Genomic DNA, 19,891 nt, shown 5'->3' with positions numbered 1-19,891 from the left:
CATTCAGTCCTTAATAGGTGGTATACAGGACAAGGCTTACTGAAATTGTACAAGCACCAGTCATACCAGTCATGTTGAAAAGTTTGTGAAAGCCCACAAAAATTAGATTCAACTCAAAGTTTGAGAGAAGATTTGTAGCTCAGATGCTCGTTGTTGTGGTTCTGTTCGCCGAGCTGAAAGTTTTTGTTGCAAACATTTCGTCCCCTGTCTAGGTGACATCCTCAGTGCTTGGGAGCCTCCTGTGAAGTGCTTCTGTGGCGTTTCCTCCGGCATTTATAGTGGCCTGTCCCTGCCGTGGCTAGTTGATGTTCGTGGATGCGGATCGTTAGCTGTCTTCCTGTTTGTCCTATATAGTGTTTTGTGCAGTCCTTGCACGGGAGTTTGTACACTACATTAGTTTTGCTCATGCTGGGTATCATGCTGCGAAACAAAGAACAGCCAGGGAATTCCTAGAAGCATGGCACTCATCCACAAACTCCATCAACAAACACACAGACCTGGACCCAATATACCGGCCACTACAGCGGACAGCTGAAATTGACAACCAGAAGCGGCAGGGACAGGCCACTATAAATGCCGCAGGAAACACCACAGAATTGTTTCACAGGAGGCTCCCAAGCACTGAGGATGTCACCTAGACAGGGGAACGAAACGTTTGCAACAAAAACTTCCAGCACGGCAAACAGAACCACAGCAATTAGATTCAATTCCCTACACAGTATGGAAACGGCCCTTTAGTCCAAGTCCACACCAACCCTCTGAACGCAGCCATGGGCAATTTAGCATGACCAGTCCACCTAACTTGCACATCTTTGAACTGTGTGGGGAGGAAACCCACACGGCACAAGGTGGGGAACAAACCCAAGTCTCTTGTGCTGGGAGGCAGTGGTGCTAGCCATGGAGTCACCATGCTGCCCTTGTTAAAAATTACAAATTAGTGGACCCAGCACTGACCCTTGCAGCACACCACTGGTCACAGGCCTCTAGTTCAAAAAAAAGCAAACCCCACCACCACCCTCTATCCTCAAGAGGATTTTGTATCCAAATGGCTAACTGCCCCTGGGATTCCATTTGATCTAATCTCACTACCCAGCCCACCATGCAGAACCTTGAGGTCCATATAGACAATGTCCTCTGCCTTGCCTTCAATCTTTGTCACTTGTCATTCCAGACTTAAAACTTAGTCTTAAAAAATCAGAAGCCCTACAGTGTGGAGACAGGGCCCATCAGGTCACCAACTCTGAGTATCCCACCCAAACCCATTCTCCATTACTCCTGACTTATCCCTGAACACTATGGGCAATTTAGCATGGCTAATTTCACCTAACCTGCACATCTTTGGACTGTGGGAAGAAACCAGAGCAAACTCCAGTGACAACTGCCCGAGGCCACAACTGAACCTAGGTCTCTGGTGCTTGAGGCAGTAGTGCTAACCACTGAAACACCATGCTGCCCCAAGACACTATTTCCCACCTGACTATCCCCAATCAGTCCTTTCCAAATACATGTTAATTCTGCCCCTCAGAATTCCCTCCAACAACTCAGACTTTAGGTCCCTGGCTTTTCCTCAACTTTAAATAATGGCCACATTAGCTATTTATATCATGGGTGAGATGCTGGAAGATAGAGTTCTGCTGTAAGATGGTTTTTTTGTGCAACACCACAATATAGAAAAATCATGCTTCAGAAGCAGTGGCACTAATCACATTACAGCCAATACATTTTTAGGAAGTGTCCACAATTAACCAAAAGGTGCATTATAATAGTTGACTAACAAAACCACCTGTGTGTCAGCCTTTACACTCTAGGGATTCAGTCAATGTTACCCGTTATACCCAAGACATGCCTCCTTTTGAATGAATTTCTGCAGTCACCCAACATTCCCTACACCTACCAGCCTTACTATGTGCACAAAATCTGCCTCTAGACTTGCCATTTTTATAAGACTAACTTTCAAACCACCCCTTTCCCTGCAAATAGTCCCTCCCAATCAACTTTGGAAAGTTCTTGCATTAAAATTCTAAATTGGAGAAAGGTCAATTTTAACTTCGATCCAGTCTATCATTTTCCCATAACTATTTTATAACTAGTGGAATTATGATCACTGGCCCCAAAAGTGCTCCCCCACTGACCTCAGTCACTTCTCTGCCTTATTTCTCAGTGGCAGGTTTTGCTCCTTCTCTCGTAGGTTCATCCACAAAAACCTTCAGTACACACTTCAAATTCCTCTCCATCAAGCCCTTAACACCATGATCAGTCCCAGCCTATCTGGAAAGTTAAAATTCCCTCTCATTACAACCCTATCATTCCTAAAAAATGAGAGGTCGTAGTAATTGTTTCCCTGCAGGTTAAGAGTAAAAAGGGAAATGATCTAAAAATAGAGGTAGACATTGGCAAGGATGGTGTATTTTCTGCAACACTGCAGTCCAGAGTTAGAACAAACCTGCTGTTTAGCAGTGAAAATTTTGGAATTTGAGAGAATGTTTTGAGGCTGAATAGGATCAAAGTTGAAACTGCAAATTACATTTCATGAAGATTTGGCAATTTACCTCAACTCCACTTTCCCACCCACAAGATGTAAGAGTACGCTATTTGACCCAAATCTGATCTGCCAATGACATCCTCACTGTCCTGCCTGGTCACAAACCTATATTCCTTGCTGCTAAAAAAGTGCACCTCATCTATTAATATTCTTCATGACCTAACCCCTTACCCAGTGAAACTATAAAATATAGTGACTGGGCATTTACAGAATTGCCAAAAATCAAGAAATTCTCATCCAGATCCTAAATGGTAAATTCTAAGATCATGAATCCTAATTTTAGGACTGTCCAGATAAAGGAAGACAATTTCTTGTTCACCTATGCATTGTGGTAGGTTGTACAATACAAAAACAGCTAGCTCAGTGCCTCAAAACACCAATTCTTCTGCACCTCAAAGACTGGGTTCACAGGCAGTGAAGATGCTGGTAGATCAAAATAGTGCAGGACATCTCTGCACTCAAAAAGTACAACATTTAAAGACTTGCTGATTATTGGCAGAGTTTAAAGTGTTCCATTAAATTTATTTTAACATTTGTTAAGTGCCAACTGTCTGAATGTTATAACCCAGGATGAAAGCAAAATGATTTTACATTTAAGCCACAGCATTGGTTATTGCATACAAAATTGTGATTAACAGGGCAGGGAAGAGAAATGCACACTAGCTGTGCAACTTACAGACAACCAACATTAAAATTTACTTGATCAGTTGTGGAATGTTCTTCAGGAAAACTGCTTCAGCCTTAAGTTAGAGTCAGGAATTACAAGCATGTTATCACAGGAAGCAGAGCTTCACTGAGCAATTGCAAGAAACTGATCGAGTCACTTCTGCACAATTACAAAATTCAGAAGGCAGGGTTGCAATAATGTGAACCCTTAGCTAGGATGGGGTTTTACAATCACTAAAAAGGTTGACAGTTAGCATTTTATACAAATCAGAGCTTCAATACAAAGTTGAATCTCAATACAATAAATCTACAAAAGAAAGTTGCTTAACGGAATGCAATTATACAAAAGCTAGTTACACTACCATTCACAGGAGTCTATAGCACTACTCCCAGTTTGGCCTGCAATGCTTAGAAAAATGGAAATAAAACAGCAGCACAGACTTAGAATGTAGAGAAATAATTCATTCAGCAAATAAAGTGATCAGGTTACAGAAGATGATTATACAAACTAATTCATGCTCTGTACCAAATGTTCAAGTTAAATGGAACTATGCAGAAAAGTCATTTGACACTAATTATCTTGTTATGAGTTTTTATAACAATGTAGATACCCAAATGGTACTAAATTTCCCCCTCACCCCCTGAATGTACAGTACTTAAACCCACTGTCATGAGGTGCTGGTGTTCATGGTCTCAGGTCAACACTAGACTCCTCTCACCACTATTCAGATAGTAAGCATTACACAGCAAGTCAAAAAGGCTCAGACTAGAAGTGTTTGAAAAATAGCCATTTGGAAACCAGGGGGAAGCAAGAGGAAAGTCTCCATATACTGTGTAAAAAGTTTGATAAATGTTATTACAGCTGATACAGTACATGCGACAGTATGCATCAGATCCTACAACAGCACACACTTGCGTCTTTTCTTGTGTTTGACTTGTAATGCAGCACGTGTGGCCATCTCAAAGACTTCCCGAACTCCTTCCTTTGTTTTGGCAGAGCACTCCATGTAGCCAAAAGCACTAATTTTGTTGGTCATGTCACGTCCTTCTTCTGGCTTTACAGGTTCCTGCAGTACAAACACTTCATTAATACATGCAAGCACCACGCAGTTATAGAACAAGCACAGAAGATTTGATTAATCTAGTCTGATGGGTCAAGTAATCAACTTTATTCCATTACCAGTCTTTCAACCCCCCCCCCCACCAACTACTTCCTAGTGCTGCCCTACAACCCACACTTTTGGGTACAAGTCCTTGGACCAAGAACTCACTTTGAACAACTGAGTCAGCAGACAGATTAGATACTTTGCATCCATAGCTTGAAGATAACTGATCAGGAGTAAAACGTTTGTGCTGGCTCTTTTGGCAATATATTAAAAGTTTCACCTTGTATACTGAACCTCATTCTAAAATTGAAGTACTCAACATAGTGAAAAGCTTAATCATTTTCACTGCTCAAAGAAGATGCTCAGATTTTCCCATTAATCCTGTTCAGAATTAAGTTTAAGGCTCAAATTCTTCTAGATTTAGTTGTATTGGAGTTACCCTCTAATACTGCCCTCATCCATACAGAAGGTAGGAAACTATAGACCGGTTATCTTATGTCTGTTGCTAGGAAGTTAGAATCTAACAACAGGGCCTTTGAAAGTCAAAGCAACCCATATTGGAGCTGGTACTGAAGGAGATTTGGACACAATGCGAGGCATAAAACACTTAGCATCCCTTCAAGGAGGAAATCACGACAACTAAACAAAATGCCACCTGGCTACCCTTTGCTTCCCCCCCTCCCCCCACCCTCATGGTTGGTAGAATAAAAAAGTGGGGTGCTACAGGGTTCAGTTCTTGGGCCCCAACTACTTTGCAGACGACAAATAGATTAGGAAGTTCAAAGATATAAAGCTTACAAATGAATATGGATGGATTAGACAAATGGTCTAAAGTGTGTCAGATTTAGTTTAGTATGGATATTTGAGGGTTTACCCACTTTGGTCAGAGCAGAAAAGGCAATTTTGCCTCGATGAGAAACTTTGGTGGGGAGGGATCTGGGTGACCTCATGTATGAATCATAAACCCCACAGGTAAAAGGAAAGTAAATGGAATTATTTTTACTCTATCCCTTAGCAATAAAACCAGGAAAGTTCTGCTGCAAGGCAGTAGTTAGACCACACCTGGCATACTGTGGGGAATTAGAAATTGCTGTTTTAGAGGCAGTCCACTAAATTGATTTCAGCAATGAGGTATTTGCCTCAAGACTGAGCAGTTTAGACCAGGACAGAAATTAAAAAAGGTACAAGATGGTACAGAGGTCACTCACCATTTTAAAATCTGTTACCCCTTTAGGCTAAAGTAGAGAAATTACTTCCCTCAAAAGGGAAGCGAATCTGTGGAATTCACTACCGAGAACAAAATTGGAGGAGGCATTTTTAATTAGTGAGTTTGAAGAGTTGACAGTGGGCAAGAAAGTTGAGACAGAGGAGGTTACCCTTGACTAATAAATAGAATGGGCTCAAAGAACAGAACTGCCTACCCTGATTTTTAGTTATAACTGAAGATTTCACTTACTAAAATACTTGTTCCTGTCCTTCAAAACCCATTTAAAAATCAGGTGGAAAATTCTAGAGATTAGTGCCAAGGCATCTGAAGGTTCAGTTACCCATGGACAGCAAAGAAAACCAGGAAGGGTGAGAAAAATTGGAGAACTGCAGAAATCCATGATGTGAACACAAGGATAAGGATTTCAAATAGCAATGTTACTGGAGTGGGAGTTAGCAGATTAGGCAAACACAGCAATGGAGATCTTAATGCTAAAGACAGAAACAGGAGTTTCAGGTTTTGCAGGATAGATGGCAAGCTGGTCAAATGCACACTGGAATACCTCTATCTGGAAGGTCAAAGGCATTGAGATGGTCCCATGTCAAAAAGGCTGTTCTCAACACTAATATAATCTTAAGGTACCGTCCTCCCAAAACAATGCCACAGCACTGTGGAAACCCACAACTTGATATTTTATGCAGAACAATTATGTTGCCACAATTCAAACATTTAGTATATTCTAAAAGCAAGCCTAAATTTTCCTGTGAACCAAAGATAAATTAAGGAAGCAAGCTGAGAACAATGAACAATTCCACAATGGCGTGTGAAGACTAATCTGAAGTGCTCAGAAAACAAGTCAACATTGTGTCCAGAGTACACACATTTGAAAGTCAAATGAAGATCAGATAAGATTATATAAACACCTTCATTTGCTTTCAGTCAAGTGAAATCAAAAACCAAATTTTCCCAGTGACCCCTCCCCCCCCCCAAACCCTTCAACTATAAACAGCCTACTAAAAAAGGAGGCAATTCCAGATCATAATGGAACAAAAATGCTTGAATCACAAGTGGACTGAAGTGTTGACAAGTTGTAACTTACTTGCAGCTATTGCTGCAGTAAATATTTATAGAAAAAGCCAAAATTAATAAACCTGAAATATTCAAATCTGAACTGCCAAAGGCTCTGAAGAGCATGCTGTCCAAAACAGCTAGCTCAGATTTCACTCCCAGATGGCTTCCAGTGAAATATGTACAATTGCATCACAAAGTGAAAACTTTAGGTGCAACACCTACATAATTACATTGCAAATGTTAGCTTTTCAAAAACACAAGCAACAGTAATTATATGCAGAGGTAAAGAAATGCAATTGTCAAGTATTTCAGCCCAAATAAAAACATTAAAATGGATGGAATCAAGTAATGAATTAGACTTAAGTGATCTGGATCAGAACAGAAGGAATGAGTCAAAAGTCAATGCAATAAAAGAAATTGGGTCAAATACTAAAGTGTGCAGAACATAGGGAGGACATTTTATAAAAAGTCAGAGCAAGATTAGGAGGGGGAGGAAAGAAGAGGTGGGGCAAATTGTCAAATTGAAGCCTTCAGCACAAGGAGGTGCTCGTTCTTCAACCCAGTGTACTCTTCCTAAATTTTAACAAGCATGCAATTAAATTTAGTCACCACTACTTTCCCCAAAATCCCATGAGAACAATTTCATGAGACAAAGGATGCAGAAAAGTCTACTTCCCCACCTTCCCATCAACCCTGTAGAAATTAACATTATAGGATGATCTGGAATTGTGTAATTGAAAGGTAGGATGGTTAAAATAGTACCAAACAATGGTTTTTGAAAATGCAGGTGGAGTTGATGTTGCTGAACAATTACTACTTCAGAAATAAAAGTTGACAGTTATTGGGCCACAATAACATTGGCTTGAAATTGTTCTAAGACCAAGACACTGACATCAGCTTTCAAAGTAATTTGGAAGCAATGTTGCAGAAAAAAAACAGTAAATGTAACTAAATTATGGCTACCAAGTGGAGCCCAATTTGCTATAGTTTCATAAATGAAAAAATCAAAAATCAAAAAAGGCACAAGACATGCAAGCATTTAGTATTTAGGTGACACGTATTAGTTGGAGACCTAAATCCAATGTTGGGCATCACAGCCAGATTTAACTAAAATGGTCAAGACTGAAGACAAAGGGCACCACAATCACCTCTGACTGATATTACAATAAACATTTTTTCATTTGCCAGATTGTTAAAACTATAAATGCTAGTTGCCAAATCTAAGATTGCAGTTAGAGGGAGAAAACTAGCTACCCTTCCCACCAGATGTCAGGGGATTTCTTTAGTTACTATAAATTTGCTCAAGTGGGATCCAAATTACCACTCTGGATATTCAGACAGTTCTTAATAAGGAGCACTGGCTCCAAGCCACTTCCACAGCTCATTCAGCAGCAGGATTGGGAGCTTGTTTTCAATTAAAACGATTTAAGATTTTTCTAAAATTGGAAGTACAACATGCACCTCAAACAAGTTCTGGTCACCATATATGACTTGTACACCAAAAGCAACCAATCCTATTGAGACCTGCTCACATGGTTAAAAGCAGCTGGAAGGAACCATGAAACTGATTCCTTCCATATTTTGGGCCTCCAGAAAAGCAACATTTGATTTCATGTTACTCAATGGTCTTGTTTGTCCATCATCTCCAGTTTCATAGCTGATGTCTACATTCATTCTTGGAGATCCAATTTTAATTGTTTCTCTTGAATACAATTAAAGCAAGGAGAGGAGATAGGAGGCAGCATTGAGCAGCTGGTCATGCAGATGGATCATAGTGTCACTATCACTCCACATTAGAAAGCTGATGTATAGCTTCAAGATGATAGAGGGAGTTACTTGGGCTAAGATTGTTACCATAATCCTCTGAGAAAGCGACAAAGCATTTTGAACACCAGTACAGGATTGGAGCTTTCCAAAGTGGAGGGAGATTCACTCACCATGAGCTTCTACAGTGTTAGACCAATTGAAAGTTAGCAACTGCAATCCCGAACTAAAGTGATTGTTAATTTCTCAACACTGCACTAAAGTTGGAACAGTATAGGATACAAAAATTACTGAAGTGCAGAAAGGAGTGCATTTGCCAACCACAACTGGTCCTGAAAAATGGCTATTCTTTCCACATGCAAATTGCTGTACTTGCTACAGAGATCAGGAGGACAGTGAATTCTCACCTGTTTCATTTTTGCAAGTTCTTTTCTTGTATTCTCATCATTTCTCAAATCCTTCTTGTTTCCAACTAGAATTATAGGCACACTTGGACAAAAGTGCTTCACTTCAGGTGTCCATTTTTCAGGAATATTTTCTGCAAGAGAGTTATCAGTGACTTTCAAAGTTGAATTTTTCCTGCAGTTAAAATGCTAAGTCCAGATTATTCATACAATCTGTTATAATGCAGAAACAATGCTATAGTATGATTAGAATTACACCAAAACATAGGCAAAATATGAAATCAAAACCTACCCAAGCTGTCCGGGCTATCAATTGAGAAACACATTAGAATAACATCAGTGTCAGGATAGGAGAGTGGTCGGAGTCTATCATAGTCTTCTTGTCCAGCTGTATCCCAGAGTGCAAGTTCAACCTGCAATGAGTGCAATTTACCATTTAGCATATATTACCCATGCTTCTGATTTCAGTTTACTAAAAAAAAAACACAAGGTTGATGAATAAGGAACAGTAATTTTGTAATTACTTAAGTCTCAAATAAAGGAGTATACTTTCTTGACAGCTAAAGACCTGGGACATTGCATAGAACATTAGATGGCTGCAGCAGGGTCACCTTTGGGGGTACATTGACAGGCTGAACCAGTGGTTGTGTTCACATTGAATGGATTAAAAGGCCTGTCAGGCTACTCCTCCCCAGGCTAACCCAAAAATTAATCCTCTGTTCCCACAACCTGGACAGATTTAATTCTGCAGGAACATTTAAAGTTAGCTAGGCCTAGTACCTTAGCCAATATTTCTGTTGGCTAAGCACAAAGTTTAAGGTTTATAGCTGAAAATAAAGACTTTTAGGAAAAAAAAAGGATAAATTTACTGCAAAATTAACAGATCAGGTAATTACCTGAAGCTACAATTCAGAACTCAGTTCATTCATTTAAGAAAGGTTTAAAACAGCGAGTCTTGCATTCACTGGCAATGACATTCCTGAACCCAACTCACCTGTTTGCCATCCACTTCAATGTCTGCAATGTAGTTTTCAAAGACAGTTGGTACATAAACTTCAGGGAACTGATCCTTACTGAACACAATTAGAAGACATGTCTTGCCACAAGCACCATCTCCAACAATAACCAACTTTTTCCGAATGGCTGCCATATCTAGAGAAGATAAAATTAATAAGACCCTGGAATGCAAAACAATGGAACTTCCATTCAAAAATAAAACAAATGAAAAAGAGAGATAAGACTACTTCACTGAAGAATTCATTTTTGAAATTCTTAGAAAGTTTAAAATTAATATTTTGCTTCAGTCTTCAGGATTGAAGACACTAAACATCCCAAGGTGCTGTTGGGTTGAACAATCTTGTAATAGTTCCTATCAAAGATCCAAGTCTTTGACAAACTAAGAACTGAAGGCAAACAGGTCTCCAAGAACTGAACCTGCATTCAACAATTTTAAGGGAATGGCTACATATATAACCCTTGTCAAAATATTCTAGAACTCAACTGAGGGCTCCAAGGAATTGGAAAATTGCTGATGTGACATGCCTGTTCAAGGAATCAGAACAGAGAGGAAACTATACGCCAATTAGCCTAGCATGTGTCTCATTGGGGAAAATGCTAAAGTCCATCAAGGAAGGAGCATTTAGAAGAGTTAAACAAAACCCACTGATTCTAGTTGCAGTAATTACTGAACAAGTCAGACCCTAGGTTGAAGCTGGTTTGATAATTTTGTTCTTCAGTGGGTGTCTTGCTACCTTGCAGGTTATTACATTTTATTAATATTGTTACATCAACTTAGATGCAAGAGATAGATGCAGAATACTTCAGGAAGCTATTCTACTGTGATTGGGTACAGACAAGATTTTTCTTTTGAAAGAGTTGAGGACTGAGGAACTGGCATGAAGGAGTTGAGACCTAGACAGATCAGCCACAATCTTGCTATTCTGCACTTTAAATAGCTCCTCAGGATATTTTAGTTTTAAACCCACACCTCTAGTCAGATTAAAATTATTTCTTTAGTTACCTTGTTCAAAGATATCTGCCAAAGACTCAGAAGGACTGCTCAAAGTTAAACTAAAAACACCCTGCTTTAAGCTATGGAGATTCAAAGGAATTCAGTAGAAAGCAAACATCTGGAATGGTTTACTCCAGACAGTTGCAGAGGCTAGATCACAAAGCATTCAAAGATTGATTTTTGATATCAAGGAGTTGAGGGCTACAGAACTAGCATGACAGGTCTGTAGACTGGGCAGATCAGCCACAACTTTGCTAAAATGGTAAGATAGGTTTGAAGTGCTGATCAGCCTTTTCCTGTCCTTCTGTTCTAAGGAATTTATAAAATATACATTAACAGTCTTGCTCAAACTCCATTAAATTTTGCAATGCTGCAATTAGCTGGGTCTATTTATTGCAGGCCTGAAGTCAAAGCCATTTGTGGGAAGGAATTTCTCAAATCTCATTTGACTATGGCTAGCTTCAGCTCAGTGATCTCCACAACACATGCTCCTGAACAACTGCAATTAGTCTTTTTCAAAATGGCTATTTGTTTTTAAAAAGGTTACATCTCAGGAACAGGCCCTTTGGCCCTCATTGTGCCCTTCCATACAAAGGCTGTCTTCACTTCTCTTATTCATGTATGCGCCCAGGAACTTCTTGAATACTGCTAGTGTCTGCTTCCACAACCACCTCTAGCAGCAAACTACAAGGACTCACCACAGTGTAAAAATATTGCCTTGCACATCTTTTAAACCCCTCCCTCCCAACCTTGAAACTGTGTGCCCCAGTAATTGAAACCACCCCCCCCCGGAAAAACCTCACTTTCCACTTTATCCATTCCATTCAAACTCAGGAGATTGAGGGGAGACCTACATTCCAGTGAAAACAAACCCAGTCTCCAACTTTTTTGCATAGTTAGAAGCCCCCAAACTAGACAACATCCTGGTAAACCTTTTCTGTATCCTCTCCAAAGCATCCACATCCTTCTGGTAATGTAGTGACCAAAACAGATGCAATATTTTAACTAGGAAGTAATGGCAGCCAATTTGTAAACAGGTTAATGACAGTTTTCTGTAACATGATTAAATGAATTATTGGCCAATGAGAGAGAATTCCTATACTGCTTCCCACCCTAGAAAGTTCTGCAAAATGCTTGACAGAGAGAAACATTAAGTGGTCTCAAGGACGTGACCTGCAGATTAGCAACAAAAATCAAAATCAGCACACCCATAGGTACACAGTCCAGGAGAAGCAACCCCCCACCCCCAAGTTCCTCTCCTTACATCAAGTTTATTTTATACTCCGGAGCTAACAAATATTTGTCAAGTTACAGCTGTGAGTCAAACATTTATAGTTTAGACTGGGAACAAGTGCTGGATTTCTCAGGAGAGACACCAACTCAGGAAGGGATCAGCTGATCCAAGCAGCACCAAGAATTCTAAGCCTTCATACTTCTGTAGCCAAGACAAGTTAATCTTCCAGGACATAGTTTAATTCCACTGTTCCATCTTTAACCCCAATGCAAACCATCACAGCTGCATAAAGAAAAACGGACTACCTTCCAATGGAAAGATTGGCAATTGTTAAAAATCAAATTCTGCTACTCCTTTAGAGTAGACAGTTTTGATGTCCCTGTAGCAAAAGGCTGAGGGGAAAAGATACTTCAGTTCACACCAATTCCATTAAGACCAGGTGGTAAGAAAAGTTGACTGACCTCACATGCGGCGAGACTATGGTTTGAAAACAATACTTAGCAGAAAACTGACTAGTGTCAGAACAACTGAGTGTGCCGGGGGGGGGAATATTAGGACATATTCCTAGTTACAGGGATAGTCCTGGGTCCAAGTTCACAGTTGCAGCAACAAACTCAACTGGACAAAGTCTAAAAAGGAATAAAAGATAAAACTCTTGTTTCTTAAATCAGGTAGCTAAGAATTGCTGATTTGATTGCACATAGACAGGATTGGCTCAAAAAAGCTTCAAGGTCAAAAGCTATGCCATTTATAGAATCATGAAAATAACCTTAGAAATGATTTGCAGCATCTTCAAAACTGACATTTCTTAATCAGGGAAGAGCAGAAAGTAATTTCTAGCAACCAATATCGTTCTCCACTGGTGATTGCATAAAGCTTTAGTAGTATCCAAGTCCACCTTTCCCCAAGTTAAAAATTGAATATGTTTTCTTTCAACTACATTCAAACTGAAATTTGCAGAGGTGAGCACAATACACCAGGATTCATTGCTCATAATTGCCGAGTAGCAGTGAGCTGCCACTTTGAATAACTCCAGTCTATGGGTATAGTATGTCCATTTGTTGATAGAGTTCCAGGATTTTGACCTATGACTCAAAACAAAAGTCAACAGTTCTAAAATCAGAATGGCGTGTAACTTGGAGGGGAACTAGAAAGTGGTGCTTCTATACCTTTACTACCATTGCCCCACCATGATGTCACAAGTTTATAAGGTGCTGTCAAAGCAGCCTTACTAAGCTGTTAGTGAATAGTGTAGATGATCACTGCTTGGACTAGCATATGGACATACATGGAATAGCATAGGTTAGATGGGCTTCAGAGTGGTATGACAAGTCAGCACAAAGAGGGCTGAAGGGCTTGTAATGTGCTGTAATGTTCTATGTCCTGTGCTGCTACAGTGGGTTGGTGAGTTCAGATGGCTGGACAACCAGTTTGCAATACACAGATTACAAAAGCTGGGTGAAATTCCTCCACCATAGTTATGTAGGATTCCTCAGCCTCTGCTGGGTGTGGTGACCCTCAGATTAAACCGCCTCTGCACAGACTACGACAACTATACCTTAGTTTGCAGTCCAGTGAAAGCAGCTAAATAAAGATGCTGCATTGTGTTCTAATCAAGTTAGCTTTGTTTGATAGAGTTTTGAGTTCAGAAATGCTTGACCTTCACTAATCCAGACAGAACATTCCATCGTATCTTGATTTTGCTTGCTGGTGCTGGGGATAACAGGTAACTACAGGGTTAGGTTAATTTTCCTGACAATTTGCTGAGTGTCGGTCAGGATTCAATCATACTAGGGTTTTGTAGTCTGAAGCAGCCAACTACTCCAGTTAAAAGCACAGCAGGGTAAAATAAACTTCAGCTACAATCAAAAACTACCAGTAGATTGCTGACCCATGAAGGTTTAGGAAAAGCCAATAAAAGACAGATGCAGAAAAGGTAGTACTGAGGATTAGCACAAAATCAGTCTGTAGTGTTACCAGGGTGATCCAGAGTAAAACCAGGCAGATTTGCAGCACAAGGAAACCCTGGAATTGGAAGATTTAAATTTTGACAGCAATTGTGTAGCCAAGACACTTCCTGTGTAACCTGCAGATAACCTACCAACTCCCAAAGTAGTGAAGTACAAACTCCAATCATCTAGCCAAGTCAGCTGCTTTGCTCATCGCAGACAGGGTTTTAATTATGTAGTCACGAAACTGGCTAGGCCACTGCAAAGTTTTTCCAGTCTTACAGTAAATTCTTGAGGATTTCAAGTTTATTTTGGATTGCAGCCTTGCAACAATTAATTCTGGACATTCAAAGAAATATACTCACTAGCAGCCACATATTGTGCAGATCAACCCTCAAGAGTTTCTTCCGCTGTGAGAAAGTATTGCTGACAAAACTTCCAGGATGCTAAGGCTGTCATGAGGAATTTCCACCTGCGCACAACACTATTCAAAAGAGACCTCCAGAAGACAACACCCTGGCTGCTCATGAGTTTTTCCTCCCTGCAAAGATCTTGCTGATGTTTGATGCCACAGCATGTTAGCACCTTATAAATACCCCTTGGTTTATTTAGTGGTAAGTAAAAGTTCATCAGGTGGACATAAATGAAAGGCGAGGTTCCAAAAACTGGAAGAGAGCACCTTTATATAAGGAGACAAAACCAGCAATAGTAGGTCAGTTAGCTTAACATGTCAGTCAGGAGAGGGCTAGAGTCTATTTATAAAAGGATGTAAAGCATCTACAAATATACATGATAAAGCAGAGTCACCAGACTTCCATGAAGGAGAAATTATGCTTGCTGAATTGATTTGAATTCTTGTGGCAACAAGACAAAGGGAACCAGTACAGAGGAACCACAATTATCCGAATTTTGGATTATCCAAAGGGGATCTCAAGGTCTGAAAAACATTACATCAGAGCTGTTTCAACCCTGATTGTACCTGTAAACAAAAGAATGATTAAAAACAAACTCGGCTCACTGAAATGCTGCCGAGAACAGCCCAGACACACCCCCCACACTTTCGGTGGAGTTCTACATAGGGGTGTACCCATAACCTTTACACCTAAGTTCGCTAAGTTTGTTATGCAAACGTTCTTCAAAAAGGTATAAAAATGCAGGCGAGAATGCCAGCCTTTACTTCAAATTAAATGGAGCAAAATAGGTCTTGCTAAGTTACACAAGTGCAATGGTTTGACCACATCTGAAAAATAAACTCCTGGGGCCCCTTACATTATACTGCCAGTGGTAGTTTAATGAAAAGTAATAAGATTCATTAGGTTGATCCTGGATTTGGAGGGATTTTCTTAAGGGGGGCATTGAGCCTCTACACATTGGAACATAGAACAATACAGCGCAGTACAGACCCTTTGGCCCTCGATGTTGCACTGATCCAAGCCCACCTAACCTACACTAGACCACTATCCTCCATATGCCTATCCAATGCTCGTTTAAATGCCCATAAAGAGGGAGTCCACCACTGCTACTGGCAGGGCATTCCATGAACTCACGACTCGCTGAGTAAAGAATCTGCTACTGGCAGTGCATTCCATGAACTCATGACTCGCTGAGTAAAGAATCTACCCCTAACATCTGTCCTATACCTACCACCCCTTAATCTAAAGCTATGCCCCCTCGTAATAGCTGACTCCATACATGGAAAAAGGTTCTCATGGAGTTAAAAGAAAGGTGACTTTATTGAAAGGTAATAGTCTTGAGCTTGTCAAGGTAAAGAGATTGTGGACTCTTCTGCAAGTGGAGCCAATGCGACAGCATAATCTCAGTCAACAGCATTCTGACGAGGGGTCACTGGACCCAAAAGATTACTGATTTCTCTTGAGATATTGCCAGACCTGCTGAAACTTCCCAGTAAGTTCAGGTTTCCAGCATCTACAGTTCTTTGGATTTTTTAAAAAATAAGTCAAAGATTTCAGTAATGAGCCAGCCAGTTGAACAAATGCATTTCTGATGGTCTTTCAAATTCTTTATTGCAGAAGATAGGGATAGACAGATTTTTAAATCCGTAAAAGCAGCTAGAGATGAGGAAAGGCAGTAAAGTGAAGCCACCAGATCAATCATTTGAATGACAGAGTAAACCTGATGGACAAATGGCCTACCTCTTCTCCCACACTAGAGGGGTCACGATTGGAATACCAGCAAGCAAGATGTGCCACCCAATATTAATTTGTATGTGCTTATATTTGTATATCAATGGTCTCAGCACCTCATACCAGAAAGACAGGAGCTGAAGTAGGTTATTTGGCACAGCCAGGCTTGCTCTGCCATTCAACATGGCAGAGCCTTATTTTCTTACCAAAACTTCATATTACAGGTGTGCTCTGATTCATTCCTTGTAAAGTTTTAGCCAAGTCTCCCTATTCTAAGATCAACATTCCATTTGCCTTCTCAATTACCTAAACTCTGAAGCTACCTTTTGGCAATTCATGCCACAACACCCTGAAATTCTAATGCTGCAATGTTCTGCAGTCTCACCTTTTAAAAAATACTGAGCTTTGTTTCCTGCTAAGTGCATAACTGATTTTCCTATTATATTGCATCTGGCACATTTATGCCCACTTAACATTGCATCATCCTCACTACTGACCTTTCCACTCAAGGAATCTGTAAACTTAACATATTTCCATCATGTTATTCATACATTGTAATGAGTTGAGCCGAGCACCATTCATGTGACACTCCATTAGTCTATTCTGAAAATACCCCCCAACCCCAAATGTCTATTATCCCATATCCTCCATAGTGTTGAAATATGGTAAGTAGGCTTGTGCAGTACCTTTAGGAAATCCAAACACAAGTCTACTGGTTCACCTTTATCTACACTGCTCATTAATAAATTTATTAAGTGAGAATGCATGGCTCCCCTTTGAGATCACTTGATGACTTAAACATATTCAATACTAAAATGTTTTTTTTTTAAACATCCTCTAATAGATGAACATGTCCTCAATGGCAAGATGACTGACAAAGGGGAATTTGCACCATTGATTATGTCAGACATCCTGGTCCATCAAAAATGATAGTGGTCACTAACAGAACAATTCTGCATTGTACCTTGTAGATGGTACATTGCTGTTGCTACCAATGGAGAGTGGCAAAATTTTGTGGACATGCTGTCAATCAAGCAGGCGGTTACATCAGAGACTAGTTGGAACTGCACTCATCTGAGCAAGTGGGAAGTATTCCATCACATGCCTGGCTTGTACCTTGAAGATGGTGGACAGACTTGGTGAGAATATGTATAGGGTATACGCAGGCAGGCAAGAGTCAAGTTCTAAGTTGTGAAACAAGAGGCTCAGCTGAAGAGGACAGATCAGATAAGCACTCAGTTAACAATGGGGTGCTGGAGGCAAGGTTGATGGGTTAAGAAGATGAAAGGCAGTAATTGTGTAGAGCCATGTAAAATGGGACAGCATTCAGTTTGAGGTGAGTTTATTCATTGAAGTTATTCATTGTGTAACAGATGGCTTAATCTTCACTATTGACACACTGGTTGTGACAGTCACCCAATCAAAATATTGCCAATCCAGATGCTCCTCCCTGTAAATTAAGTGCTATTCCACAGAAGACAATGAACTCTTGTCTGTCTGCGATTGACTTCTCCCTCCAGCTTCTGAAGGAAAGATGGACATAAACTATACTGCGTCTGAATGTTTTGCTTTGACTAAAGGTGGGGGGAAGAAATTGGACAGGGAGTCAAGATTTATATGGCTAGCCCAGTTCAAATTCTGGTCAACAGTAATTCCCAGAGCGTTGACAGTTGGGATTTCAATAATGAAAATGTAACTGTCAGAGGTGATAGTAACACCACAAGCATAACTATCTGGCATTGAGTGAATGTTATTGGTTGGTCAGCCCAAGCCTGGATAGCACACAGATCTTGCTGCATTTGGACACATGATTCAGTTCTGAAGCAGAAAGGAACTAAACATTGACTTCTAAACTTAAGGCTACTTAAAAGATGTTTGGGCCGAGGAAATAACAGGAACATCTAACGACACGAAATGAAAATACCCTTCCACAACTATCTTCCTTAAAGTTCAGGGCACATGCCATCAGGATTGCCAGGATATTCAAGACCTAGAGTCACTAACTGTACCTTGACATCATATGGAGTGAATAGAATTGGCTGAGGGCATACATTTGTAATGCTGGGCAATTCTGGGAAGGGGTAGAGGCTGCACCTCAAGCTGAGTATTGTTACAAAAGGTAAGGATGAAGCATCTGCAATGTGATTGGTTCCCTCAAAAGATGGGGATATTTGTGGAGACACCTCCAGTAAGTTGTTTAATTGGCAGTGACTTCACAACTGGATATAGCAGGGCTGCGAAACTTGGAATCGATCAGAGAGCTGTGGAATCTCAGCTTTGCAGATCACTTGATGCTTATGCCTTTTGGCATATAGTCCTGTTTTGCAGCTTTATTAGGTTGACACTTTTAGTTATGCTTGGTACTGCTATGGCAAACTTTCCTGCACCCTTCGTTGAACCAGGGTTGATCACCTAATTAAAATAGGAGTAGAAGAATATACAGGGCCAGTTTGTAAAAGAAGTCTGGTGGCCCATAGAACCTCATGGAAAAGGCACTGGAATTGTTGAATCCCTTCTAAGTCTACCCAACTTAATAGCAAGCGCCATGAGGCAGGGCATCCTCAAATGTAAGGTGGGATTTGGTCTTCACATGATTCTAGGAGTTCCTCAGTCCTGTCCGGAGTTGAAAAACTTTGCTGCTTAATGGAGCTTCTATTCAGCAGAAAGTGTTCTTATGGTTGCACAATGTTCAGTACCAGGAGACTCACTGAAGCAGCCCTAAGCCACATGCAAAATCGGTACAGTGTCCAGGGTTGGAGTGATAAGTGGAAAGTAACATTTGTATCACTAGGCAAAGATCTTGAACAGTATCATTGAATCCCCCAGAGATACCACCTACCAAAATCTGAACTGGAAGGTAATTTATACTGTGGCTTCAAGAGTAGGTCAGTGGTTATGAATTCTGCAATAAGCTGCTTAACACCTAATTCCCTAGTAGGTTTGGCAACACAGGCCTAAAGGATGCATTCCATACTGCATGATTCTACGAACATCGTGAAACTATAATTGCTGTTCAACTGTCACTGCGAACTCCTTTACAGCAGAGGTATCTCGATATACAAAATGCAAAGGCTCCATGAGGCAATCCACCAGCCCCCAGAGCAATGAGAGGATTAGTGTTGAACTAGCCAGGAACATTCCAATCCCATTAATGGATCAAAGACTAAAGCCTTCAAGTCTAATATTAAACCACAGGGGGAAAAAAAAAAAGTTACAAATCAAAAACTCCCAACTGGCATAGGAAATCTGACAGATGGACACAACATAGGTCGATGGTAATTCTTTAGCTTCAAAGGCCCAGCACCTGTTTACAACTTCAAAGAGAATTACCCACAAATCACATGCCTTAAGTGTAGTAATACAGAGGCAAATGTCAAGTCCATCTCAGAACGTGCAGCCCACCACTCGCTCCGTTCCAACCCCAATCTCACTATCAAACCGGCAGACAAGGGAGGCGCGGCAGTAGTTTGGCACACCGACCTTTACACCGCTGAGGCTAAACGCCAGCTCGTGGACACCTCCTCCTACTGCCCCCTTGACCATGACCCCACCTCCCACCAACCATCATCTCCCAGACCACCCATAACCTCATCACCTCAGGAGATCTCCCATCCACCGCCTCCAACCTCATAGTCCCACAACCCCGCACCGCCCGTTTCTACCTCCTGCCCAAAATCCACAAACCTGACTGCCCCGGCCGACCCATTGTCTCAGCCTGCTCCTGCCCCACCGAACTCATCTCTGCATACCTCGACACGGTCCTGTCCCCCTTAGTCCAAGAACTCCCCACCTA

At 40.7% G+C, this 19,891-nt stretch overlaps 1 protein-coding gene across 1 annotated transcript in view; it reads right to left on the bottom strand.

Moving 5' to 3' along the window:
• Positions 1-3,043: 3,043 nt before the first annotated feature.
• Positions 3,044-19,891, bottom strand: part of rhocb (ras homolog family member Cb) — a 23,167-nt gene continuing 6,319 nt past the window's right edge. The window contains 5 exon segments of the mRNA XM_043716361.1: positions 3,044-4,275; positions 8,764-8,894; positions 9,053-9,173; positions 9,755-9,832; positions 9,834-9,912. Coding sequence (XP_043572296.1) covers positions 4,105-4,275; positions 8,764-8,894; positions 9,053-9,173; positions 9,755-9,832; positions 9,834-9,912 — 580 coding nt within the window. The 3' untranslated portion in view covers positions 3,044-4,104.

Source organism: Chiloscyllium plagiosum, chromosome 26 (genome assembly GCF_004010195.1).
Source record: "Chiloscyllium plagiosum isolate BGI_BamShark_2017 chromosome 26, ASM401019v2, whole genome shotgun sequence".
Taxonomy (NCBI): Eukaryota; Metazoa; Chordata; class Chondrichthyes; order Orectolobiformes; family Hemiscylliidae; genus Chiloscyllium; species Chiloscyllium plagiosum.
This window is presented reverse-complemented; position numbering and strand designations above follow the sequence as displayed.